Genomic DNA, 27,743 nt, shown 5'->3' on the forward strand with positions numbered 1-27,743 from the left:
CCCCTTTCCCTGTTTCCTGGCCAACATTCTCCCTAACCCCTCCCCCTCCCCTTCTATATGTCTGTTCTCCTCCCCATCCTCCCCCCATTACCTCCCTCCCTCCAACAATCACGTTCACTGGGGGTTCAGTCTTGGCAGGACCAAGGGCTTCCCCTTCCTCTGGTGCCCTTACTAGGCTATTCATTGCTACCTATGAGGTCAGAGTCCAGGGTCAGTCCATGTATAGTCTTTGGGTAGTGGCTTAGTCCCTGGAAGCTCTGGTTGGTTGGCATTGTTGTTCATATGGGGTCTCGAGCCCCTTCAAGCTCTTTCAATCCTTTCTCTGAATCCTTCAACGGGGGTCCCGTTCTCAGTTCAGTGGTTTGCTGCTGGCATTCGCCTATGTATTTGCCATATTCTGGCTGTGTCTCTCAGGAGAGATCTACATCCGGTTCCTGTCAGCCTGCACTTCTTTGCTTCATCCATCTTATCTAGTTTGGTGGCTGTATATGTATGGGCCACATGTGGGGCAGGCTCTGAATGGCCGTTCCTTCAGACTGCGCCGGGCAGGGCTGCTCAGCTGGTGAAGTGCTTGCCTCAACCCTGGCCTAAGACCCTGGGTTTGATTCCCAGGAACCAGGTCCACAAGCGGTACACAGACATATGTTCAGGCAAAATACCCATCCACATAAAAGCAGACATAAAAATATATAAATGACCATCCCAGTCATTTGTAGGCCCTGAGCCAGAACCTGAGGTCCTTGGGGTCAAAGCGGCTAACGTGTGTAGAGCCTGCCTCTTTAAAAACCATGCTAGAGGGCGCAGCAAGACGCTCGGTAGCAGGTAGGGATGTCTACTGCCAAGCCTGGGGACCTAAGTTCAACGCTGGACCCACATAGTGAGAGAGGAGAGCAGACTCCCACAAGACACCACTTGACCTCCACATGCGTGCTGCTCACATAACATAATCAATAAAATATAATAAAACCCACTCAAATCCAACCGTGTTTTCGCGGCTCTAGTGTCCCCATGACTGCCATCCCACACCTCAGCTTTCTCTCTCTTACTCTTTCTGTTCCTTCCTCCGCACGGCCCCATCTTTAAACGAAGGCCTTGAAGGATGTCCCCACATCTGCGACATGACCCCTCTCCCTGCTACCTCCGCAGGGGACCCTGGAACTCCACAAGAAGCATTTTTGTAAAGTGGAGATTACAGTATACTGTTAGCTGTTGTCCCTGTTCCGACCAATCTTTCTCTGTCGCCCTTTCCGGTCTCCTGGTCAACATCGTCTTGGAGCTGGTCTGTGGCTCTGAGTCTAGGGCTGCAGGCTCCTCATTGGCTGGCCTCTATTGTCCTGCTCTATGAGGGTGGGCTGGCTCAGCCCTGCTCAATAGAGGCTTACAGATAGTCCTTAATCAGACAGGATATCACTGACTGCCTTTTGTTTTTAATCTTTTTGGAAGGTCGTTTTTTATTTTGCGTGTAGTATGTGTTCAGCTGTGGTGTGTGTGTGTGTGTGTGTGTGTGTGTGTGTGTGTGTGTGTGTGCATGCCCTTACAGAGCCTGGAAGAGGGCACTGGATCCCTGCAGTTAGAGTCACAGGTAGCTGTGAGCCATCCACTGTGTCTTCTGAGAACTGAACTTGGGTCCTCTGGAAGACCTGTAATCCCTCTTACCTGAGCCATCTCTCTAGCCACCTTAGGCTGGACTGAGTTAGCTAGTAGCGTGTGTGCATGTGCACACATGTGTGCATGCATGCATGGAGTGTGTATGCGATGGCATCCGTAAGGAGGTCAGAGGACAAATCAGGGGACTGAGTTCATCCCTTCTCCCATGTGTTCTAGGGATGAAACAGCCAAGACTCAAGAGGGACCAAACCCACAGTGATACAAGAAGTTGAAGGTAAGAGTCAGCTCCAGGGCTTCAACTGCCCTGGGTGTGGCACTTGAGAGACCCTGCCCCCAAGGAACACGCCCCCCCCACATGCACACACGCACACACACACACACACACACACGCATGCACGCACGCACAGGACTCTCTTACCTGCAGGACTTTGCCCTGGGGACTCTCAGGAAACAGAAGCACCTGGTTGTACAACGGGTCCAGTGACTTGCGGGCCACTTTGGTCTTCTTCTTGGCAATGCAGACACCATTTTCCAGCAGATAGGCCTTGATATAGGCAGCTAAGAACAGAGGGCAGAAGGCAGGGTTCGAGGTTGCTCCTTCAAATTGTATTAGGTGTAACAGAGAGAGGTCAATCACCTACTTCTGGGGACCAGAGAAACCCCCAGGGTGTAGGGTGGCCAGCATGCGTAGCCATGTCTGGGTGGGTACCATGTGAGGTCTCGTCTGGGTGAGCCTGCTTTTCTCTTAGTCCTTACTGCCTTTCCTTTGCTCACTGTTTCTTCCCTCAGACCACAGCTTGCCCACCATACTACTCTCACACATTCATTTGCCAATTTCTCCATCAACGCTCTCTGGGCCCCACCGTATGACAAGTATTCTATTAGGTACCAGGGTATAATGATAAACAAGAAATAACTCTCGCCCCACCAAGCATTTCAGTCCAGTGGGCCACACCAGATTTCTTTCTCAGACACCCCCACACCTGGCAGTGTCTTCGAGCCTGGCTTGGCAGTCAGCCCGCGTGCCTGGATGATGTCCACCTCCAGCTGACCGTTCCGCTCCTGTAAACCGATCTCCACATCCCCTGCAAGGAAAGTGATCCAGAAGCTCCAGCAGGGCCTTGCCGTCCCCATGCGTCCACTCCCAGCCCAAACACGAGCATGCTATGTGTTTGCTACAACTGCAGCTTGGACACTTCAGAGGCAGGCACTGTGGAGGGTGGGACCGAGGGACTCAGGTGCCAAGCCAGGTGCTTAAGAGCATGGCACCAACAGGCTAGGATAAGGAGGGAGGGGCGCAGGGCTTCAAATACTTACCCATGGGTGTGGTAGCCAGGGTCTGGCGGCCCACAAACTGTGCTGGCCCCATGCTCCCCAGGAAGTCACTGAACTGGGCATCCGAAGCTAGACAAACTCCTCCATAGTTCAGGCTGTAAGAAAAGGATGTGCTGATGTTTTTGTTTGTTTGCTTGGCTTGGTTTTTTTTCAAAACAGGGCTTCTTTGTGTAGCCCTAGATGACCTGGAACTCACTATGTAGACCAGGCTAGCCACAAACTCAGACATCTTCCTGGCCCTACCTCTGTCTCTGTCTCTGCCTCTGCCTCTGCCTCTGCCTCTGCCTCTGCCTCTGCCTCTGCCTCTGCCTCCCAGGTGCTGGGATCAAAAGTGTGCACCACCATGGCCAGTCTCCATGGTGGTTTTCACACACATCCATCACTGACCTATATACCATGCCTGCTGCCTTAACTAGCCAGGGTGACTGTAGGGAACATGGGAAATGGTTTTGGCAGGTGCTGGTGCAAAATGCTTAATGCCTTGATACTCCAAGTGTGGTCCAGGGATCGTCGGCATCAGATACATCTACAGCTGGTTAGAATCATTATCTCACGTGACACCTCCACCCAGCTGCTGGACCAGAATCAGCAGTTTAATGTGAGGCCCACTCAAGACAAAGCCGAGATGGCCCATGCCCTGCACAGCAACCTGGGACACCAACAGGTGCTGCAGCCGTCTGGCTTCTTCTCCTCCCTTTGGTAATAAAACCTCCAGTTTCCCTTAGAGAGCCTACTTCTCCAAATCTCGTGATTGTAGCAGGGAGAGCCACCTCTCAGGACACTCAACTTCCTTGCCCAGGTCTCCAGAGCAGGTGTGTAGCTTGGTTAATGAGAATCTGATGTGGAAGTCGTGGTGGCTTTCATGAACTGTGAGGGGGCACAAAGCTCCCTTTTCCTCTCAGACTCGGCTTGGGCCATGGAACTGGAGTGTTTGGTGTAGAGAGCCCAGTGACGAAGCCATTATGAGACTGAAGTGTTACGTAGGCTTCCGGATCAAGCTTTGCCTGATACAGCGATCTCTTCCTGAATAGACAAGTCAGCAGGTTTACTTAGGTTAAACCAGTTTGAGCCACTTCCCCTCCTCTAACCTGGCCATGCTGACACACTCCTCCCTTCTCCAGGGTCTCTTGCAGTACTGAGATGAAGTGCCCGACCCTGTCTGACAGATGCCTATCTATGGCTACCTGCAACCCACATTCTCAGCTCCTCCTCACATGGCCATTGGAGGTTGAGTGTCCCTTTAGAACAACAACAGAAACAACAAAAACAAACAAACAAACAAACAAAAAGCCAATCTTTCCCACCAATACTCAGATAAGAAACGTTTGCCCAGCATGAAGGGTGACCCCAATTCTTGGGCAATGATGATGGATCCAAGATCAGATGCCAGAGCCAAGCCAGGTCATTCAGCAACTCTGGTAGTTAAAAGGCGAGCCCCATAGGGCTAAACTGGTGGCGAATGCCCTCACGAAGAGCCTCACGAGATTTCTGGGTGGGGGCTGCTCAGGGCTTCCCTCCACCTTGAGGGGCAAGCAGCTCAGACAATAGCTTCCCTTCCTGTGTAACCAACGGACAGGGCCACAGCAGGCACAGGGCACCTCGTCCATTACCACCGGTTTCCTACTGCCCCTTAGGTCCTCCACCATCCAGTAGCAGGGTGGCTTTAGAAGAGGGGTGGCCCAGTAGGGTGCAGACTGAGACTTGGCTTCATGGCTTCTAAGTTGCAAATCTAAGAAACAGACTTAGAAAGATTGTAACAAAAATCGGGATAGTCATGACCAGAAAACAAACAAAATCAAAACAGAACCCAGGCCTGGAGAGCAGAGGGAGTCTGGTAAGATCTACGAGAGCTGTGACCAATGGTTCCCAGTTGAGCCTGGATGCTGAAGGACCACAGAAAATCGCAGGCATCTGAAAATAGAAGGCTCGCACTGCCCTCCTTAGAAGGCAGAGCCAAGGAAAGGGCACAAGGCTCTGTAGCTGCCTGGGTGTCTTTTCAAGTAACCCTGGGACAGTCTCTGAAGTCCCAAATGTCCCCCACACCCTAGACACTAAAGTTGCATGTACACTTGAGAAAAGGATCCATGGGTGATGGTCTGGTAAAGGAAGGTGGCTGAGACCAGAGAAAGGATGACTAAGGAACAGGCAACCGTGGTCAGAAGCTGAAAGACCCTGGTATGATGGATGAACGATGCCTGTGGACCACACGGCTCTCCTTGACAATCTCAGGAGCTCAGTGGTAATGGCCAGCATGCCTGGCACTACTGGCATGGAGAACCCTCAAGGATGCAGGTATTCCAGTCAGCCGACACTATCCATCCAGTCACCAAGCAGACTCATACAGACCATACCAAGGAACGAGGCAGACAGTGAGTTTTGCCCTCATAGGAACATAGCAGGAGAGTGTCAGTGAGCAGAAAGATAGCTCAGCGGTTAAGAGTACTGGTTGTCCTTCCGAGGTCCCAGGTTTGATCCCTAACACCACGTGGTGGCTCACGACAGTCTGGAACTCCGGTTTCTGAGGCTCTGATGTTCTCTTCTGACCTCTGTGGGCATCGGGCACACACACAGTACACAAACATTTGTCCAGGCAAAACATGAACACACACAAGTAGAAAAACAAACATCTAAAAATAATACCAATTACAAACCACAAAGGAAGGTGGTAATTGCTATGGAAACACTGGAGGATGAGGGTACTATAACTAGAGAGTAGGTTCCATGTCTGTGCTTTCTCCACCTTATCAGATCAGTTGTCTCTTGGTACCCATGATGGATTTATTCCAGGTCCAGAAGCCCTAGAGGTAACTAAGTGCACAGACGCTCCAAGTCCTTCCTCTAAGATGGATGGATAGTGTTTGCATAGACCTACTCGTGTCCCCTCATGTACTTTAAATCACGCATAGACTGTGTAAGACGCATGCCATTGCACACAATACTGTAAATAGTTGTGATGTTTAGGAACGATGACATGGAAACCTCGTACACATGTGGCACAGATATGACTGCTGCAGAGACAACATGAACAAGGCCAATGATGCTCCCAGGCTGGGAACATGGGGATGGGGGCTGCCAGAAAAGGCAGATGCCACACACATTTGTGCACTGTTCCCCGCGTGTCTTCTCATTACAGTGATAGGCATGTGGCAAGCTCAGGTTTTGGCTTTTGAAACTTTCTGTAATTCCCACCCCCCCCCCCAAATCTTTCTGAATCAAGGCTGGTTCAGTCTACAGATGCAATTCAGGGATGCCACGGGCAGATGTATTTTGGCTGTTTTAGCAGTTTACTTGAATTCTCTCTACCTGTATTCTGTGCCTAGAACATAGATGTAACCTTCTGGAAATCCCTGGACCACGTGAGACTAACCCTCAACAAACCAGAAAAATGGAGGCTTGACTCGGAGATCTGTAACAGCAAATGAGCAACCCTAACTATGGCTGCCAGAGGTCTAAGAGCATCTGCTACAAGTACCTGATTCATTTGAGCCTTAAAGTCTTTGGTCCGTATTATTCATGGGCCCATTTTATAGATGAGCTGGAGGGGGCAGTGACTACTCAAGCCATGCTGGTAGTGTGTGGCTAACTGTCCTCCCAGCATGCACCTCTGCACTCTCAGCTGCTCTCTCTCACATGAGCCACACCGTCTGAGGGTATCTCTTCTGGCTGTGAGAATGCTCTATGCTTATACGCAGGGCAGGGAGGAAGCCTCTAAGGATTCCCCTTCCATCTCACCCCAAAGACAACATCCAACTGATGACAACTGGGAGTGGCCTGCAGCTGGGGTGTCTTGGTCTTCCATAGCAGCCTCAAGCTTCCGCCGCCTGTCGGGGAGAAGGCACGACCCCTGCCCTTTATTAGCTCCTGCCTCCTATCAGATCTCTTCTTGCTCCCAGTGTTGATTTTCGGGGTGGCCTTCTGTTCTAGCTGAGTCTTTGGGTCAGCTTCAGAAAGAGAGAGGCTGGCGCTAGAGCCTGGCAGATAAATTCCTGCAGCTACTAACCTTCACTCATCAGAAGTATATTTTTTAATAAAGAGAGTACTAACAAAAACAAAGTAAATGTTTGGAGACTAAAGTGTACATTCATCATTTCTTACAAAACCAGTGCCTGAGTTGCTCAGCATGAGACTGACCCCAAGATGTGAGCTTTGCTCTGTGACCCTGGGTCTGTCTCTCTACCCTACCTCCTCGGCACTCTGAAGGATCCGAGATCTATTCTGGAAGGAGGGGGTGGGCTTCTAAAACAGAAAGGTAGTATGGCCTTGTGGGTTCCCAGGCAAGGAAGGAGCCCAGCCCCCCAGACAGCACGGGGCCTTTTGCAAGCCAAAATTGAAAGTTTCCTCTAACATCCTCATCATCTGCTCCTTGATTCCTGGTGGAGTGCAGGCAGACAATGGGGAATTGGCAGGCCTGGTAATTAGCGGTAATTGTTTCTAATATCTGGGCGGCTGCCTGATTTCCCATCCCAGGGTGCCTCACTGGCTGCCAAGGCACCAAGCTGCCACCCTGAGCTAGCAGAAGCAGCCTCCATGGGGCAAGAGGCTCAGTGTGCCTGGCCTCCGCTGGCTAGAGGGTCAACCTTGCAAGAAGCCATGCTCCGCCATGGGAATTTCCCTGGAGGTGTGGAGAAGGCCGACAGATCAATCAGATGTATGCCTCGCTGGCCCCCCTGCTTATGGCGGTGCCCACCAGCAAATTTCTACCCTTTGGTTGGTGATCTTAACGAGAGCACGCTGCCTCGTGCACAGTGTGCTTGTGAAATGTTTCCAGGCTCTGCGCAGGAGCAAAGGGACATGAGAGAGCTTGCAGACTGGAAGGCGCCACACACATGCACTGCACACAATAGTCCTTGTGTGCCACAGGAGCTCAGTAAACGTTCCCTGCCAAACTCCCAAGCGAACAGAGTAAAAGACAGCCATCGAGATGTGGGGCACAGGCGCTGGGAACTGAACTCGGGTGGTCATGCTTGGCCACAAGTGACTTCACGCACTGAGCTATCTTTCCAGCCCCAGGGGTTTTTCGCCTCCCTGGACTACGATTTCCTCACATATCAAGTGAAAATGAAGAGTGCCTGTCTTGCTGAACTGCTGGAGAGCAACAGATAGGACAGCACAGGTTCATGCAGAGATGCTCCCAAACCAATCACAGAAGGACGCCATAGCTGCCAGCCCCTACCGCCCAGCCAGGCACAGCTTCCTCCCCTTCTGGTAGAGCAGCATCTGGATGCCTGGGTCCAAGCACAGGCCATGGGGGTGGGGGAAGGCGGCAGGAGCCACACAGGCAGAGGCAGAGCCTTGAAACAGGGTTTTACCCATTGTTCCTCTAGCCCTTTATTTTGTTTTAATGGCGAAATGAGATTTCCTGCAACTCAAATTCTATTAGTTTTGTTTGTGGAGCGCATTCCATTTTGTCTTTTATTATTAACCTTTGGGCTTAGCTTGGACCCTGTGTTCTCGGTGGTTAAAGAAGTAATTGGGTAATTTACAGGTTCGGCTCTGTTCTCCTTTCCAGTTGGATCGCCCGACTTAATGGCATCAGAGATTAAAAGGCCGTACGGCCTCGTGGCAATTACAGGCTGTGGTTCTGAAGGGTTCTGGAAGTCCCTTCTCTTGACCATTTACTCACCGCCCCCTGCCAACTCCACGCACGGCCGTCCTGCCAGTCACCTCCCCACAGGCTCACATCACCTGCAGTATAGCAATTCTGCTATAAGGCAAACGTGTAGTCCTATAAATGACTGAAGAGCATATACATACATACATACATACATACATACATACACTATATATATGTGTGTGTGTGTGTGTGTGTGTGTACGTACACACACACACACACACACACACACACACACACACACACACACCCTGTAGTAGAGATCACAGGTTAGGAAAAAATGGGGCAGCATCACATAGAAAGGGAGAGAAGGAACCTAATATAGAGTTTAATACACTTTAAGGGCTTAAGTATTACAATAAATACGGTACTTCACCTTGACAGGGCAGAGATAGCTGGCTGCCAGGAAAGGATTGATTGCCTCCTGTGATTTGTTGGGCACTGGTGAGGACTGGCTGAAACCAGGTGAGAAAACTGTACCAGAGCTGATGCTAACACCTGGATAACTGAGGCAAGGCGGTCTCAGTTGTTGGGAATGTGTGAATTCCTTGGTGAAATCCGCTTTCTTCATTCACCCTCCATTGCTCGTCGCCACCCGACTGAGCACATACGGAATCCACGCGAAGCTCACATTGTTCCCCAATACTTCAATTGTGTTGGCACAAATTCTAGGTTTCAAAGCCAGCACAGTAGCAGGACTGACCACGGGCTAGAGGACACAATATCACATGATCTAGACGCCCACTCTCAAGTAGCTAAGACTTTCCCAAGCCTGCCCCTCCCTAAGAATGGAGCTCCTATAAGGAGCCAAGGATTAGATTCTCATTCATCAATGGCTTGTAACGAGCCAAGCCTGATAATATTAACTGATTAATGTTAACTCATTTAGTCCCACGCCTTTATGAAATGTAGTCAATGTCTCTTTTAGAGAAGGGTAAAGCAAGACAGAGTCACAATAATCCAACCAAGATCTCTTGGCTAAAAAGTGGCTGCTCTGTGGCCACTTCTTAACCATTAGAAGACACAGCTAACCCCAGGGCATTAATTCCCAGATTTCTCCTGGATATCAGACCTGGTGTGTGGTCAACTCACTTAAATAAGATGATATATTTGCATATAAGCTATGAGCATTCTCCTGTAGACTTTAAATCACGTCTAGATTGCTAATAACGTCTAACACTGTGTAAACTGGATGCAAATGCCTGCCTGGCCTTACTGTCTGATTTGGGAGGCAATGACAAGACACAAAAGCAAGTAGCACATCTTCAGCGCAGACACAATTATCCATCCAAACGTTGTTCCTGTGATTGTCTGTACCCATGGACGTGGAGGTCTCGAACAGGAAAGGCTAATGTCCCCATGTCCCCAGAGCAGAGCATGGGAACCTATAATTCAATCTCTGGGGTCAAGCAGTCCCGGGTTCGCATCCTGCCTACACTGCTCATTAGGTATGGAGAACCATGGCTCCCCTTTCTGGGTCTTGGTTTTCTTTCTAGTAAAACAGGAAGAAATGACTCCGAGTGTTGAACAACATAAATTGCTGAGGGTTGAGTGTGCCACAGTCAAATGCTCAGCCAAGCCTGGTGCTTACAGAACAGGAAAAAGCCAAACCTGTTCCTCTTAGCCCATGGCCACACTGCCCACTAGTCACGATGACTCTGGGAGGGGAGAGAGGGCATTCTTGCTATCTGCTGATCTCCTCGGCCTTCTGTGAGCATGCAGCCCTGAGCCTGGGTTGCAATGACCCTGCGTGAGCTCACAAGCTACTTTCCCTGGCTGTGGGCAGAGTGACCCAGACACCTCAGGACAACAACACAGAGAGGGAAGAGGCAGCTGGGTCTAGAAGCCAGCGCTGGGAGTTACTAGGTTGGGAGGATGCTACATCCCTGGCTTTTATGAGATGAAAGGGACAGGGAGGACAGAAAGGAGTGGAATGTAGAGCTGCTTCTGTCCTACATACCTAGTCATCAAAATCTGAGAACACCAACTGTGGACCAGCCAGGCACTGAACTCAGTGTGTAGTGGGGCACACAGATACACGGGCAACAATTATAGTAGACAGTAGAGAGTGCTGTGGCTAGAGAGGCCAGGGCTGTGCAAACTGCCAGTCTAGTCAGACAAATGGTAGGTAGACTTATGAGCCACTCCATTTTTCCTGCCTGTGCCCAGAGCAGACATTGTTAATCAACTGCAGAACTCCAACCGGCCTGATTTTGGCTCCATAAACCTCTTCGACATAAGCACTTGTAGGAGTCACTACCAATGGACTGGCATTGGCATAGGAGCTGAAGCAACACGCTAGCTCTTCACTGAGATCTGAGGGGACTCAGAGGGTGAAGAGGAATTTGGACAGGAGTGCAGGTAGACGAGCCATGGATGTTGAGACATGAGGCAAGACATGAGCCTAGAAGGCTCGGGGAGGTGGACTCAGAGAGGCTGGGAGAGGTCAGCAGAAGGAAGTGCAGGATGACAGACTATAGAGTCTGGACCAAAACTGAGACTTGCAGGAAGGAGTCCAGGCAAGAGCAACGGGCATCTCAGCTAAGACCCCTGTGGACGGAAATGGGGGAATGGTCGGTTCAAGAGACAATTAAAATGGGCCCATCACTGAGGGTTAGGGAAGGAATACGAGAGAAGGAACAATCTAGAAGGTCTCTGGTGGGGTAGCTGGAAGGTTGAGTGTCCTGAGCACTCAGCCAGGTAAGCTCTGCTGAGCCAACTACCACTCCTAAGGCCATCCCTGTGTGCCTCTGTCCATGTTTCCTGAACCTTAAAGACGGTCTCTAGCCCCTCAACCAGGTGTAGCCACAGTGAGGAGTAGTTACCTGCTGAGAAGAGGCATCCAGGAGCCTGCTCCATGCTGGCTACCAGGTTCCCCTTCAGGACTGAGCTGCCCATGGGGGAAGCTGGCACCACACAGCACACACATTGACCTCCTCCCTTGCCCGGTCTCTCACACTGATTTCCAGAGTCCTGTCTCAAGTCAACCCCTGACTTCAGATGTGAGGTCTGGGACAACTGGTTCTGAGAAAACCCAAAGCAAGGTAGACAGCCAGACAGGAAACATCTTAGGACTGGAGGCAGGTGTGTGTGTGTGTGTGTGTGTGTGTGTGTGTGTGTGTGTGTGTGTGTGTGCAGGTGTGGGTGCTGGTGAGTGTGTGTGTGTGCAAGTGTGGGTGCTGGTGAGTGTGTGTGTGTGCAGGTGTGGGTGCTGGTGAGTGTGTGTGTGTGTGTGCAAGTGTGGGTGCTGGTGAGTGTGTGTGTGTGCAGGTGTGGGTGCTGGTGAGTGTGTGTATGTGTGCAGGTGTGGGTGCTGGTGAGTGTGTGTGTGTGTATGCAGGTGTGGGTGCTGGTGAGTGTGTGTGTATACAGGTGTGGGTGCTGGTGAGTGTGTGTGTGTGTGTGCAGGTGTGGGTGCTGGTGAGTGTGTGTGTGTGTTCTAGGTATATGTGTCTAGGTATGTGTGTATAGATGTGTGTATGTGGTATAGGGGTGTGTGTATGTATGTGCTGGTGTGTGTGTGTGTGTGTGTGTGTGTGTGTGTGTTAGTGTGTGTGCACTATCCTCAGGACCCTTTCTTGGGCTTGACTTCCCTCTAGCCTGTGCTTTTTTTTTTTTCCCTCGGAGCTGGGGACCGAACCCAGGGCCTTGCGCTTGCTAGACAAGCGCTCTACAGCTGAGCTAAATCCCCAACCCCTAGCCTGTGCTCTTTGTTGAGTGAGATGACCCTGCTCTGACTGTGGCCCCTCCATCCTTAACAAACAAATCCCCAACTTGGGATGTGGCAGAAACAGGAAACAGGAAATTCCTTCCAAGCTCCAGAAGATAACCCTTGGCCCGTAGAGGAGGAAGATGAAGGGACTTTGTGTTCATGGTGGTCTTGCCGACCTCCCAATCCCCCAGAATCCTGTACCGTCAGGAATATTCATGGATGCAACATTTAAATGAGAGAAGGGGGTGAGTGTAGTTGGGCAGATGCCTGGACACGAGTCCCCGCTCGGCTGCTGCCTGGCCCTATGACCTTGGGCAAGCTACCCTGTGGCATCTTCTCATCTGTGAGTGGGGCTATTAGCATTCATCCACCATCGGGCTGTTGTGGGGGATTAAATGAGTCAACACGGGTCAAAGCCCTTGGCACGGTGCCTGCCCAAAGCCCTCAACAGCCTTCACATGGCTGCTATGGCCATTAAGCCAGGGCGCCTTGACAGTGTGCACATGGACCAGCTGGGGATCTTGGTGACATATGGATTCTGACTCAATAGGTGTGGATGGGGCCAGAAGTTAGGTATTTCCAGCAGGCACCCAGGGTGTGCTGCTGCTGCTGCTGCTGCTGCTGCTGCTGCTGCTGCTGCAGCACTGCAGTTCATGCTTTGAATAGCAAGGGATAAAGCCACTGTCCATGGGACTTTGTCACCTGGAGCCCACAGCACGTCACCGAGTATGAGCAGCGATCTAAGCTGTTTGCATTTCTGTATCTCAAGACCCAGCTGGGATAACAGCCTGGGCGATATCTTCATACCTGCCTTTTGTATCGGTTTCCAGTTGACTGGCCAGTGCCCCACAGTGGAAGCTCTCGGGAGACATAATTTCCATGGTGGCCAGCCCAGCTGTCTGGCATACTACAGATGCCTCATCACATGTGTTGACATGGAAACCCATGTGGGAGGCCCCTTTGCCTTTATAGGCATGATAGCTGGTGCTCAGTGGCTGGCCCTAGCAGTGCCAGGGGCAGCAAGCAGCCTTGTGTGGCTCCTCCAGTGAGGCTGGCTCCCTGTGAGCATCTGCTGGCCTGGCAAGAGCCCAAGGGGTGGGTGGGAGGAGGGGAGGGCACTCACACCCCTTCCTGTTTCAGAGCCTGGCAGCTGGGGCTATCCAGCTCTCCCAATACATAAGGAACAGAAGATGGCCATGGCTGAATTGTCCCCTGTCCTCTTTTCATCCAGGGGCAGGGTGAGCTGGCAGCACTTGGCTGGCCTCCGACAAGATGGAACCCCTTCTAGGCCTCTAGAGTCTGTTAATTCTGGGGTAGCCAAGTAGGCTGCCGATGCCACCAAGGACGCAAAGGCCCTCCACCTCTCTCCTTTCAAACTTGGCAGATGGCATATTGAAGTAGTCGTGTACTTATTATTTTCTGGCGCCACTGCTGGAACCAGTATGTTCCAGACCGTTGATTCTTCTTCAGATTGGCTCAGCCTCCTTAAGTAAACTTTTAATGCCCACTAACAGCCAATACCTTCTGGGCGCTCCCTCGTGTTCTCTAGACTGGGACGGCTCACCCTATCTGCTCGGAGGCAAATGACCCAAAACAGCAAATCGCTCAGCTCACAGTGGCTGGATTAACATTAAAGGACACTAACAGTGACCCCCATCAGTGGACCATGTGCCGGTCACTGTTCTAGGTGCTTCTCATATACCCATCCATCCTCACTGCTGCTCTCTGCCCAGCCCCCTCTCCATCTCCCCATCAATGGAGAAACTGGGTTCAAAGAGGAGAGAACTCTCCCGAAGATGCATGATCACTAAGGCGCATAACCACAGGCTAAGACCGCCTAACGCCGAGTCTGTTTGATCTGCCTATAATGTGCTTGGACTCTCTGGTCCCTGTAAGCATATTCAAGCAAACAACACCCGAGCCCCTTTCCACACCCACAAGCAGGCAGCACCTCTTCCCTTCCTCATAGCAACCTCTTGCTATGCTTCCCCCGTGGGAGTCGTGGGAGTCGTGTGATGGGCTGGCTCGCCTTTCTCTTCTGTGATGTAGGACCACAGCTTCAATGTGCCTGCTACCACTTAGGGCATCACACTGTATCCTCGGGACCTGGTTCTTCTAATCTCCCGAGCCCAGCATAATGCCTTCTGGGCCGGAGATCACAGATGTGTCCAAGGACAGACACCCAACAGGCCAGTAGCAGAGACATGCCTGGACTTGAGGCCTCCTGAGTGGGACTGGCACCTGAGAGAAGGAAGGGCATTACTCCTGGGTGCCTGGATAACTTCCTCCAAGCCCAGCCATGTGGTTATAAAATGTAGGCCACTTCCCCCCTCCTCCCTCCCCTGATGTTTCTCATCCTCTCTCTTCTGCTGTCCACCCATCTTCCCTCCCACAGGAAAGTGTCCCTTGAGGTGGGCGGAACAGCAGCTCTGCCAAGTCCAGGCCCATTCAGAAGGACTGAGATGCCAGTATGGGGGGGAGGGTGCAGGAGGGGGGAGGGGACAAGGCTTTTAGCCAGTGGGAGCGCAGCTGACAGGCAGGTCAGAGATGGAGGGCAGAGGCTGAGCCCCATTCCACCCCACACTGGCTGGAGTCTGCCCCCCAGTCCACAGCGGTGAGGGGTGGGCCAGTCCAATCCAGCAACTCCCTCTGTGAAGAAATGCTGTTTCCTGCCTTACTCGGTGCAGCTGCCATGAACTACGTGCTGCCACGAGCACTGGAATAGTTAGCATGGCGGGAGTGGGGTGGTTTATTTTAAATTTCAGACCCTTTACATTTGCACAGCCATGTGCAGCAGACACCTGTAGACAGAAAGCACAGACGTGAACTTTCCCACGCCTCAGTTTCCTCATGGGTCACGACAGGGAGTATGACCTTCCTTGCCTCAGAGGACAATTGGGAAAGCGAAGCAATGTGATAGTGTGAAGGGAGCTCCAGCTCGGAGTGAACTCCTGAGTTCCAGAGAGTAGTGGCTCAGTGGCCAAGGTGAGGCCCCGAACCCCTGAGTGCCGGGTTCTCTGAACAATGTGGAGTTATTCTGAATCTAAGAGTCTTAGCCAGGATGGGCTAAGGATGGATAGGGGGGGAATATGAGAAGAGTAGGGGTGTGTGTGTGTGTGTGTCTGTGTCTGTGTCTGTCTGTCTGTCGGTCTGTCTGTCTGTCTGCCTGTGTTCATCAGAGGAGGCAAACCCCAAGACTTCCCCCAAGGGTCCGAGGAGTGTGAAAGGTCCCTAGCATAGATGGGTCCTCCAGAAGGCTGGAAAGCCATCTTGCTCCCAGACACACTGACTGGGTGGCTGGGATGAAGAGCCCTGCCACCTGCACTCTGTCACACGTCCCCAGGTCCTGGTGTGCAGTCCTGAAGGCAAACCCTGGCGAGGACCTCAAGACTTGACATACATGAGCCTTCTCCAAGCCCTGGTTTGTACTTTTAAAATCCAACTGGGACTTAAGAAACTAAAGAATGGAAACTGTAAGGACATGTGGCTAAACCACAGACTCCTTTCTCTGGGTGATCTACCGACACTGGTATACAGTAGGTGCCAAGCCCTGTCCTCTGTTCTTTACACATATTAACTCAGGATTGCACAGACTGTAAATACTTAATCCTCAGAATGTGTGAGTCTTAGGTTTGTTTTTCTTGTGTTACTGAGACGCAAACCACTAAAGGGGGAAGGCTCACCTCAGCTCACGGTTTAAGGGTGCACCAGAGCAGGAAGTCAGGTGGTACCTTTAGTCAGGAAGCACAGGGCCATGGCTGCTAGTACTTGGCTAGCTTCCTCTCTCTCTCTCTCTCTCTCTCTCTCTCTCTCTCTTTTTTCCGTCAGGGTCTCACTATATAGCCCTTGTCATCCTGGAACTCTGTGTAGACCAGGCAGGCTGGCCTGGAACTCAGAAATCTTCCTGCTTCTGCCTCCCAAGCGCTGTGACTGAAGGCGTGTGCTAGCTCGCTCAGTCTCAGCCGTCTCCTTTGTAATGCAGTTCACGACCTACGCCCAAGGAATGGCACCGCCCGCTTTGAGTGTGGGTCTTCCCAATTCAATTAACCCAACTAATATGACCTTGACAGGCAGTCCAGAGACTCAGTGATTCCTTACAGATGTGCCTGGAGGCCTGCCTTCTAGGCGATTCTATATTCTGTAAGTTGACAGCTAACATTAACCCTCACAAGCCCAAGGTGGTTGATGTTATCCCTTCATTTTACAGATAGGGAAACAGGTTCAAGGATGTCCCCTGTTCACAGTCACACAGCTCTAAAATGGGAGGGACAAAGCATAAAACCTAGGCTTTGCCCCTCACTGATTTCTTCTGAAGGCCCTAGAGGTTTAGGCAAAACCCCACCAGCCCAAGGAACCAGGGTTCTTGGGGGGCTTGCCCAGCCCCTCTCTCCCCACTGATTGGGGGCAGGAACTCTGCAGGGCGATGTAGGAGCCATACTTACTTGCCCTCTGAGCCATAGCTATTCATGCTGTCCTCGATGGACTCATGGCTGGCTTGGCGTAACGTCCGGCTGGGCATCTCCACGGCCAGCCCTGTCTCTGTGCTTCTCTGGATGGCACCCTTCAGCCTCCGGCTGTCTGCTGTTGAACACGGGGGGGAGGGCAAAAGAGGTGGGGAGAGACACGGGGTGGGGGTGGGGTGGGGGAAAGGGACAGAGAACGGAGTCTGGTTAGTGGTTCAGCAGCTGAGGGCGGCCAAGCGTCAGCCCTAACCAGGCCCGCCAATGTCCTTGCTCCCTCTGGCTCACCTGTGCCCACTCTCCCTGGGGTACACAGCCTCCCAGCCAGCACACAACACTGTCTAGAGCTTTGTAAGCTGGTCAGCTGATTTACATATTTTCTCCCCTGCAGTTTTCTCCAAACACCCCTTGTTCTCTGCTGATAACATCTTAAGCATCTACTATGGGTCAAACTCTTTCCTGTGCTCTGCCGGTTCAGGCCAGGGCTTCTCCGTGCCAGGGTGACTATGGGTGGCATCCTGCCATGTTGCCACTAGATGCTAGTAGCAACCCTGTGCCAATCAAAATGTCTGCAGACATTGCCAACTATTCCCTAGAGAACAAATTCACCCTCTGCTGGTAGCCACGAAGATCCCTGGTTTTGAAGGCACATGGCTGACTCAAATCCTCAATGCCTCTCCCCTTAGCTACAGAGTGTGGGAAGTGCTCAGCTTCCCCGGGGCCTCCATTGGGTTATCTGTAAAATGGGAGAGCTGCAGGGTTATTATCAGACAAAATGGCCTTCGTGTTAAGAATTCCTTCCCATCATGCCTTTCCTGACCAGCCACTTCTTTGCCTACATCTTGGAATACAACACTCTCTCACTGAAGGCCTGTGAACTCCCGTCGGCCCTTCCACAGCCAGCCTGTTCTCTGTTTCTTCCTGGTGCTGACTGGTGTGGGCTTTTTATTGGCCAGCTTCCACAAAGATGTGTTCACCAACGGGACCCTGAGCCAGGGCGTATGGTGAGTTCACTGGGGGTTCTTCAACTGGTGGCTGTTGGATAAACCACGGTGTAGCTGAGGTTCCTATTACTCTCCTGCTTCAGTGCGGAAGACAGTGTATGCAAGTCAGGGACTGGCCCACAGAGCCGGCGAGGAGAAGCAGGTATATGCCAGGTAGGCCATGCACCTCCAGCCTCCTCTGTTGGACTCCTCCTAGTACTGTGATAGCATCATGGCGTCTGAACCCTGGGAGCCTCATATGCACACGGGGAGAGCCATCAGAGTTGTGTATCCATGTATATGTGTTTGCCAAAGCGTGTGCTCACATGTTCCTGTTTCCCAGGAGTCTGTGAGCTCAGAGAAACACATGTGAATATACACACAAGAACCAAGGAATCTAAATGTCTGTGTTTGTGTTTCCACCCGTGGTCTGTGGGTCTGAGGGCAACTAGGTGGTCATCTGAGTGTCTCTGTGTGTTTGGCGTGTGTCTGAGAGCGACTGGGTGCACCAGATGTGCATCCTAAAGAATTGCACACCCACTCACTGGGGAAAGCACACTGAGGGGAGGCAGCAGTGTGCACTTCTCTGCGTGTCACCTGGTGTCTATGAACATGTGACAGAAGTGTGTTCCCGTCTGTCTGCATTCATTCATGGTTTTCTAATTAGCATTCCCATGACCACTTCTGTGCCCCCACCCCATTCATATTAGGTAACAGAGACAGGGACAGACCCAGAAACACATCCAGGTGAGAGAAACGTCCTTACACATGCGCAGTCGTGCACAGGAACAAACAATCCTTCCCTGAGGCTACAGACCCATGACCTGCAGACAAGCTTCAGACACCTTCCTTGGCACCTCACCTCCCATCCCTGAACACCATGCACTGTCCCCATGTCACTGTCACCGACTGACATAGAATCAAGCATGACAAACAGCTCAATCTCCAGGGCTGAAGAGGCCAGCGTGTATTTCATGTTGGTGACAGCCTGAGACCTTCAAGGAACCCTGCACTCAGGCTCCTGGGCCTCATGCCAGCTGGATTTAGCCCACAGGGAGCCCGGCTCTTTAGGATGGCCCAGGCGATGGCCACAAAGGCCAGACTGCTCACTCGTGGAGATGTGAAGGGTTGATGCCACCAGGTCTGGCACACAGTAGGTGCTACTACAGCTACTGAAGAGAGAGGATGACCTCATGACACTTACCAGTTTACCCTCCCCAGCTGTCTGGTTGATGCTTTCACGACCATGACACTCTCCTACCTCAAGACTCTATGTATCCAAGAATGCTCACCATCTAACCTCAGCTGCCCGACCCCTCTGTCAGTCGTCCCTTGCCGATGCTTACTCTACAGGAGGAAGATCAAAATGCAGAAGGGCATCTTCCAGTCTAATCCCGAGAAAGACCACATTAGGATGGATTGGTATACAGCCAAAGGGTAGGGGAGCATAGATGTGGTCCCTATGGGGTCAGGGACACATCCCCTCCATAGATAACGAGGACTAAAGTGTCACTACACAGTAGACCAACCATGGAGGAGGCTTTCGGGAGGTGGCAGACACTGGGCAATGGACTGTCGCCATCATGCTCAATTTCCATTTTGGGGCTCAGAGCTCGTGTTCTGTAAACTCTGGGTATCCAAAGTGAACCTGACTACCTCAAGGCTGGCCACCCTGATGTATAATAGACTGAGTATGGATGTCCCATTTCTTCACTGTGCTGTATTGTTCACTGGGCAACAGTCCTTGCAGGTGCAAGATGTAGTGAACACAGCCATGGTGGGCAACAGAGATGGGGACTAGCTTAGGACAACGATTCCTTTACCTTGTGAGCCAGAGTTACCGACTCCCTCTTCCTTTCACATCTTTGATAGTGAATTCTACTGGATCTCCAGCTGTCTCTGGTCACAGCCTTTGCAGTTCACAGCCCGACTGGCTTCTACACCTTACCATCATCCATGTATCCTTGGGGGGAAATATCGATCTTCTCTTCTCTCTCTCCTCTCTCTCCTATTGGTGGTTCATCAACACCACAACTACAGACCCACCCTATGCAAATGAGCCCTACCCTCTAGTCACAGACTGCTTACAGCAACTGCATTCCATCTATCTGAAAGAGAGTCCCGGGCTCCCTCGACTTACCACACTGAACAAAGCTCCTACTATGGGCTTTCTTCTCTCAGTAAGCTTTCAATCCATCCCCCACCCAGACTCAGAGCCTTCCCGGAGCACAGAGTCTTTTCCTCTCCTTCACTGTATCCCAGAGCTTGCAAAGTCTTTGCCCCTTGGATCATACCTCTCCCGCCTTGCCCATCTTCACAGCCAAGTACCCTGGCTACCTCGAGCTTGAACTCTAAATGGCTTCCAAACCACTACCCACAAGCCATTAACAGAGTAAACCAAGACTTCAGACTGAAGCATTTCACTCTTAACCGTTTGTCCTATCCTGACAATCACAGAAGAACACAGAAGCGATACACCAAGGAGTTCCTCACTGTACTGTTCACATCGATGAGATGCTGGAGTTAATGGCCCATCGATGAAGGACCAGTTAATTAAATAACACAGCTGCACAGTAAAATACTGTGTAACTGCTGAAAACACTCGACTACATCCACAGTGACACAGACTGGCTCCCTTAACACACTGGTAAGTTAAAAGAGCAATTTGCAGGCAATATGCAAAAAATGGTGCCATTTCTGTAAAGTTATAGATAGCTGTGTGTATGCATGTGCACATGTGTGTGCACGTGTGTGTATGTGCACACAAAAATGCCTGTGTGCCTGTGTATGTGTGTGAGCACACACGCATGTCTGTGTGCCTGTGTGTGTATGAGTGTATGTGTGTGTGCATGTGTGTATCTGTGTACGTATGTGTGTGTGTCTGTGTGTCTCTGTGTGTGTGCGCTTGTGTGTGTATGTGTGTATATGTATGCACACACACATGTTCTGTGTACCTCTGTGTATGAGTGTATGTGTGTGTGCATGTGTGCATGTGTGTATCTGTGTATGTGTGTGTGTCTGTGTATGTGCATGTGTGTATGTGTATATGTGTGTGTACACATACACACGTTTGTGTGCCTGTGTATGTATGTATGTATGTGTGTGTATGCACACACGCATGTCTGTGTACCTGTGTGTATGAGTATATCTGTGTGTACATGTGTGCATGTGTGTATCTGTGTCTGTGTGTGTATGTGTGAGTGTGTGTTTGTGTGTGTAGGGGGGAGAGAGAAGAGAGAACAGTTCATCTTTATATTTATTCGTACGAACAGAAAAATCTAGGAAGATATGAACTGAAAGGCCAGCAGTGAGTAACTGGGGTGGGGTTGTTGGAAGGAGTGTGCCCAAGACCATTTTTATATCTTTTTAATCTAAAAATAAGTGCACAGACTGTGAGCGTAGAGCTTGGTGAATTTTTACAAACTAGGGAAGATTGTATAATCACAACATAGATTTAAACAAACAAACAAGCAGTCAGTGTCGCCAGGACGCTGAGGAGTCCAGCTGCCCCCATCACCTGCCCTTTACCGGGGCAGTGACCCCACGGTCTCTAATGGCAACGGTTACGTTTCCCTGGTTCTCACTGTTATGTAAGGCATGAGTCTTTCCTGGTGGGAAGAGGCTGCTCTCATCTGCTTGCTTCCACCTTTGAGCTCCATGCACGTCACTCCAAATGACTTCCTCACGCACGGCCTGGGTGGTCCCTCCGTACAGCTTGTTTACACAGTCTGGGTGGTGGGTGGGCTTTTGCTGGCTTTTTCTCAAGTTCGAGGCTATGAGGGGATGATGTTGCTATGGGTAATTTAGCGGAAGGCTCTTGGGGGAGTCTGCACCTCTGTCTTCTGGAAATGTACCTGACAGTGGAGCTGCTGGGTCACAGGGTAGATATTTGTTCTGCTTTAGCTGACTCTGGCAAACGGTGTCGCCGATTTAGGCTCTATCTCGCACACGGGGGAGGAGATTTTATTTCTCTCCAGTGTGCTTATTTGACGTTTGGATTTTTTAAAATAGTTAAATGCATTAGGTCCACAATATAAATGGAACTAAAATACAAATAAATTCGCAAATAGATCACAGTTCTAACCATGCCATGACCTTACTTCAAGCCTTAGAATTGCTCTTCCTGTCCTGACAAATTAAATTTAATCGCTGTACCAGAAATGCCACTGATTCTGTCTAAATCAGGTCCCACACTGCCTCCCCTCTCCCACCACAGCCCGGCTGGGCAGCTCATATTGTTCATCGATCCTCAGACCTATCCCATCTTTGTTCCTTCTCCTCCCTCCCCGCCCCCATCCACCAAACTTCTAACCATCCCCTAGAGTCTACCTTAAACCACACCTACACTAGGCACTACGTAACTCAGATTGTCACAGACTGGGACAGCACACAATTCTTAGAAGCTCTGTGAGCATTAAATGTAACAGGTTACAGTGTGGCACAGCCAGTGCTGTCAGGACCTCACAGCAACAGGGGCCCCTGCAACGGGTCTGCACGAGACTGGCATTGCCGACAGCCAATAGTAGACTGGAAAGGGGCCAACCGTGCTCTGACCCTCCCTGCAGAACTATTGGCTACTAGTGGGTTCTGAGAGGGGAGCACACCTATTTTTTTCCAGTTGTGTACCCAGGGATGAGCCCACCATGCTCCAATGGACAGTTCTGCACTCACGGTCACACAGATAGCTCAGGTTAAACTTAGTAGGCTACACAAACAAGCACACATGTAAGATGTGGATATAAGAAAGGGACTGGTGGAGAGGAATGGGGTCGTAGGAATGGGGAGGGAAACAGCAGCAATCAGGAATGTATGGTGTGTGTGTGTGTGTGTGTGTGCGTGTGTGTGTGTGTGTGTGTGCGTGCGTGCGTGTGTGTGTGTGTGTGTGTGTGAGAGAGAGAGAAACTGTCAAAAAACAAATTTAATAAAAGATTAAAATAAACATAAGGTTATGCAATAATGTAATAGGATTTTAGTCTCTAGATATCTAGTGACACAGGCCAGCATGCAGCAAAGGTGGCTGTCACCAGTGTATTATTATCCCCACGTCAGTGCCATCGACCCATTTAATTCTCACAATGACCTTTACAGAGTTGCCATTCCACTATACCCAGAGAGTTGGGGGCTGAGAAGTGACTTCCACTGGGTGTGGCAGTGCACAGGGACAATGCCAGGACTTGGGATGTGCAGGCAGGAGAAATTCAAATTTGTGGCTAGCCTGGGCCACAGTGCAAGTCCTTATATCCAAAAGTAACATTCCTGAGGATACACAGACATCCACAGCTGCTCAGGGCAGAGCTGAAGCCAAATCCATGTCTTTCTGATTCCCATGCCAGGTGTCTTCCCCTCCCCCTCCCCCCCACTCCCTCCTCCCTCCGTCCATCCTCCGTACTCTATGGTACATGTGGAAACCAGAGTAGTCAGGTCTCTATTTCTACCATGTGGGGTCAGGCTTGGTGGCAGCCACCTTTCCTGGCTGAACCACCCTGCCGGTAACCCTTATACAGTTAAGATACAGTTTTTCTTATTTTTAATTATATGTAGGCGTGTGCCTGTGTACGTGGGTATATGCCCATGAGTGCGGGGGTCAGCCAGAGGCATCAGACTTCCCCGGAGATGGAGTTACTGGGAGCAGCCAGTGCCATCTCTCCAGCCCCCGAGATAGATTGCGAATGAACCACCGAAATGGATTCACTGAGCTCTACCACGGAGTTCAAAGCCATCTCTTCTGAGGAGACTTTTCCTAACCTGCGGTTGAGTTGACCCCTGACCTCCACCTCTGCTGGCCATTGGATTCTGCTACAGGTTGGAGCAGGGGCATGCCGGCCCTGTGTAGGCAGTGTGAGATCATTTGCTTCCAATTAGCACAGAGGGCACCACCCAACTATTCACCCCACTAAACTTGCGTTTCACTTGGTTGGGGTAAAGACATGGCCCCAAGAAGACCACGTCTAGCAAGGGACCATTACTCAAGTTGTTCAGACCCAAACAGGAGCGGCTTAACTTGTCTTCTTCTAGGAGCATTTACAAAGAGCGGGGAAGTAATAATGACAAATTACGAGAGCAGACACAATTATTTTTAGCTGCTACCCCGTTCTGTGCACTATTAGACACGTAATTTGATCCTCTGAGAGGCAAGCGTTAGAGCCTAATTTTACAACAAAGAAGCCAGCTTGGAGTCGCTCAGTATCCAGACGTACATCAGACGAGCTAGATGGAGCGTGAAGCCAGGATCAAAGCTGGAATAGACCCTGCACCCTCAGCCACCGGAGGCCTCAGGAGGTGGACGGGGTGGAGGATGGTGGGTAGAGGCTACTCTTCACCTGGGCAATTCACTTCGGGTAAATGTTGCCAGCTTTGTGTTCTACACAGAAAGCCTGACGCTGAGAGAGGTTACATGACTTGTCCCAGGTCCCCAGGCCCTCCTTCCTAGTCCCACGACGAGTGTCTAAGCCCATTTCTGTGAGTGTCCACTGTGGGCCCACACAGCAGCCTGTGAATCCCAAGGCACAAAAGAGCTCTGGGTGACTCAGTTAATTAAAGCCAGGATGAGAGAGACAGAAGCTCTAGCACATCGCTGCCCTTTCTGACGGCGATGCTTCCTCCATGGCCGACTTCTCCCCGGCCTTGTTATTCCCAGTGGGTTTAGCTTCCCCTGTCTTACTTGGCTGAGCTTTCAAATCCACCTGAAAACTGAAGGCTGAAACCATCCGTGAGGTCCAGAGTACTAACAGTACCTCTGACCGTGTCTCCACGGACAGGCCCAGTAATCACAGAATTTCCATGAAGACCCTTACCACCCCATCTTTGCCCTACAGCTAGCAGAGTCTGCCTTCCCGGGAAGCCAAGTCAGGCTCCATTTGGAGCGAACATAAAGATTTTCCAGACCAATACCTTCTCAGTTCAGGGGACAACTGAGGCTCCAGGACGGGCTATGTCTGTGATATCTGGCTGTCAAGCTCCCTGCTCTGTGGTCCACAGATGCTCCCTGAGAGGGCTACAGCATCTTCAGAACACAGCAGTGTCTGCATTGGGAAGACTTTAGAGCCTGGTGGCCCAAGTCTTTCAGTCCGCTCCAGGCACACATACCATTGGCTATGCCATTCTGAGTAAGTTGTCCATCCATTTCTCCCTGTTTCCTCCTCAGCTGGGCATGGCTGATTATATCTGTAATCCCAACACTCTGGGGACTGAAGTAGGAAAATCAGAGTTCAAGGCCAACCTGAGTAATACAGTGAGATTCTATGGCCAAAAAGGGGGAGGGGGGCTGAAAGTGTGGCCCAGTGGTAGAGCACTTTAAAGATACATGTGAAGTTCTGAGTTTGACCCCATCACTGAAACACACACACACAAACACACACATATATACAAACATATACACACATACATACACACATACACACACTCACACACATACACTAACACACACCTATACACACATACACACACTCATACACAAACTCCTATACACATACACACACACACATACACTCACACACAAACTCCTACACACATACACTTACACAAACACACACAGAACTTTAAAATATCTCACTGTCATCTTCCTCTTTTATACCAAATGTTGTGTCCACTACAAAAGTGTCCTTTCCCACCAGCTCCCTCCTATGGCCTGCATGTGCTTTCTATAGAGCACGACATCTCTTTGATTAGAAACTTTTGAGACAACCCACAGCTTGCAGAATACATCAAAGGCTGTGACACACTGCTTTCCCGACCTGGTCCTAATTTACCGCCCAGCCTCATGCTGCTGAACCATTTCCCTTTCCCCCAGTGAGCTCGCTTGGCATGCTCTTAGGTGGAATACTTCCAAATGTGGTCAGCTGCACCCCACCCCAGCTTCTTACCCCACAGTGCACAGAAAGGCTTAGACCCTCTCTCCTCCTCTGGACAGAACTTTATTTTGGAGACAAGGTCTTATCACGTAGTTTTAGCTTGCCTGGTACTTGAAACAGATGCCAGGTTACCCTTGAACTCACAGAGCTCTGCCTGCCTCAGCTTGCCCATTGCTGGGATTAAAGATGTGTCTAACCATACCCAGCCTAGGAAGGAGATGATTTTAAAGCAACTGTTCATTGAATTATAACACACACAAAGACAAGTATACAATTATGTAGTATATAAGGTTTTGGGGTGCTCAGAGCTTAATGAATATTACAAAAGTGTCAGCGTCCAGATGTGAAAATGGAACTTTCCTGATGCCCAGAAGCTCGCTTGCCCACACCCAGCTACCCAACTGCTGGAACTCCTAAGAAGAAGACTGTGCTGTCTATTATACCTTCCCCTCCTCTCTTTGTGTGTGTGTGTGTGTGTGTGTGTGTGTGTGGTTTACATTTGTGTGGATGTATGGAGACCTGAGGTCAATGCTTTGTGTCTTCCTCAAATACGACCCCTCCCCCCATCTCTTGAGACACAATCTTTCAGTGAGCTTAGAGTTCGCTGATGGGCTAGAGTGCCTGGCTAGTGAGCTCCGAAACTTGCGTGTCTCTGCCCAGGCAGTACTGGCATTACTGATGTGCACTGCTGCTTTTGACGTGCCTGCTGGGATCGGCCTCTGATGCTCATGTTTGTACAGCAAGCACTTTATTGGGCGTACCATCTCCCCAGCCTGGCTTGCAATTTTAATGCCTAGAACCACCTAATAGATTTTCTTGACTGTCTGGCTTCTTTCACTCAAAATTCTGTTTTGTGAGGTTCATCGTTCTAACGATTTCATTCACTCTCTTTATTGTAGTACAATGTGTGAATGCATCAAAATAATTCCCATCCATTCTATTATTGGTGAGCACTTGGGTGATCTCCATATGGAGATATTACAAATGGCTCTGCCAAGACTATTCTTGTATGTGTCTTTTGGTGACCATTTGTGCACAGTTCTGCAAGGCACAAACCTAAGGCTTGGAAATGCTAAGCCATGGGATAGAGATTTAGGAGGCCCCCACAGCATGCTCTGGGCTGGGCTGGGTAGGTTAACACATAGATTAACCTTCGGTAGGAAGCCACGTCTGACGAGATGGCTTTCAGAGCAGAGAACCTGTGCTGGGGAATGATGGGGGAAAGACTGCTGATGAATGTCGAGTTGGCTCACACCTGCATCTTCCAAAGGAAAGATCTGTTAATCTACAGAAAGCAGACGACACTCAGGATGGGAGAGGAGGGAGTAAGGATCTAGTCTGGAACCATCTGGCATGAAGTAAACTCTGCATATTATCAGATTAATCGTTCAGTGTCATCCATTCTCCAATACCAGGCCGAGAGGTCATCTCAGTGATATTGCAACACGCATGTCAGCATCTCCAGGATTATGGTGCTGGATAACCGATGCTGGCAGAAGCTAAATTCTACGAGGCTTTGGCCCTCTTGGTGGTACAAAGCCATGGGTGTCTCTTAAAGGCCTCAGACACTGTTGTGTGTAGGAACCAAGCAGCCGCAGCAGCCTCCACCACCACACCGCAGTCGTGGGAACTGTCCGTGGTGCTAGGCAAGTGCAGAGGTCGTGGTACTGCTCAGGCACAAAGACCTGGGCCGGGCTGGGGGTGGGGTGGGGGTGGGGCTCACAGGAGGGACGATTTCAACACTAGGAGACATACCCACCTCATCTAGTGTATTTTTAAATAACACTTCCTCTCCATCAGCTGCCACAGAAGAGTCCCGTTTCAGGGGCTGGAGAAATGGCTCAGCGGGGAAGAGCTACAGCAGGAGGAGGACCTGAGTTTGGACCTCAAGCATTCATGAAAAAAATAGGGGTATGGTCGCAACTATCTGTAACCACAAGGATGTGGAAAGAAGAAACAGGAAGCTCACGGTGGCTTGCTGGCCACCAGCCTAGCCCCTGGCTTAATTGAGTGACAGAGAGCAAGACACCTTACATCCTGCTTTGCCCTCCATAAGGCACTGGCACGAACACGTGTATTCTGTACAACACACACACACACACACACACACACACACACACTTCATATACATGCAACACACACACTTCATATACATACAACACACACACAAGAACACTGACAGTA

At 50.6% G+C, this 27,743-nt stretch overlaps 1 protein-coding gene across 2 annotated transcripts in view; it reads right to left on the minus strand.

Moving 5' to 3' along the window:
• Positions 1-27,743, minus strand: part of Rims4 (regulating synaptic membrane exocytosis 4) — a 64,087-nt gene that overhangs the window by 4,462 nt on the left and 31,882 nt on the right. Inside the window, exons 2-5 of one of the 2 annotated variants that reach the window (XM_008762471.4) lie at positions 16,709-16,844; positions 2,926-3,038; positions 2,592-2,693; positions 2,027-2,166 (exon numbers count right to left, since the gene is read on the minus strand). In XM_008762471.4, coding sequence (XP_008760693.1) covers positions 2,027-2,166; positions 2,592-2,693; positions 2,926-3,038; positions 16,709-16,844 — 491 coding nt within the window. 2 annotated transcript variants of the gene reach the window in all.

This window comes from Rattus norvegicus, chromosome 3, assembly GCF_036323735.1.
Source record: "Rattus norvegicus strain BN/NHsdMcwi chromosome 3, GRCr8, whole genome shotgun sequence".
In the NCBI taxonomy this organism is placed as follows: Eukaryota; Metazoa; Chordata; class Mammalia; order Rodentia; family Muridae; genus Rattus; species Rattus norvegicus.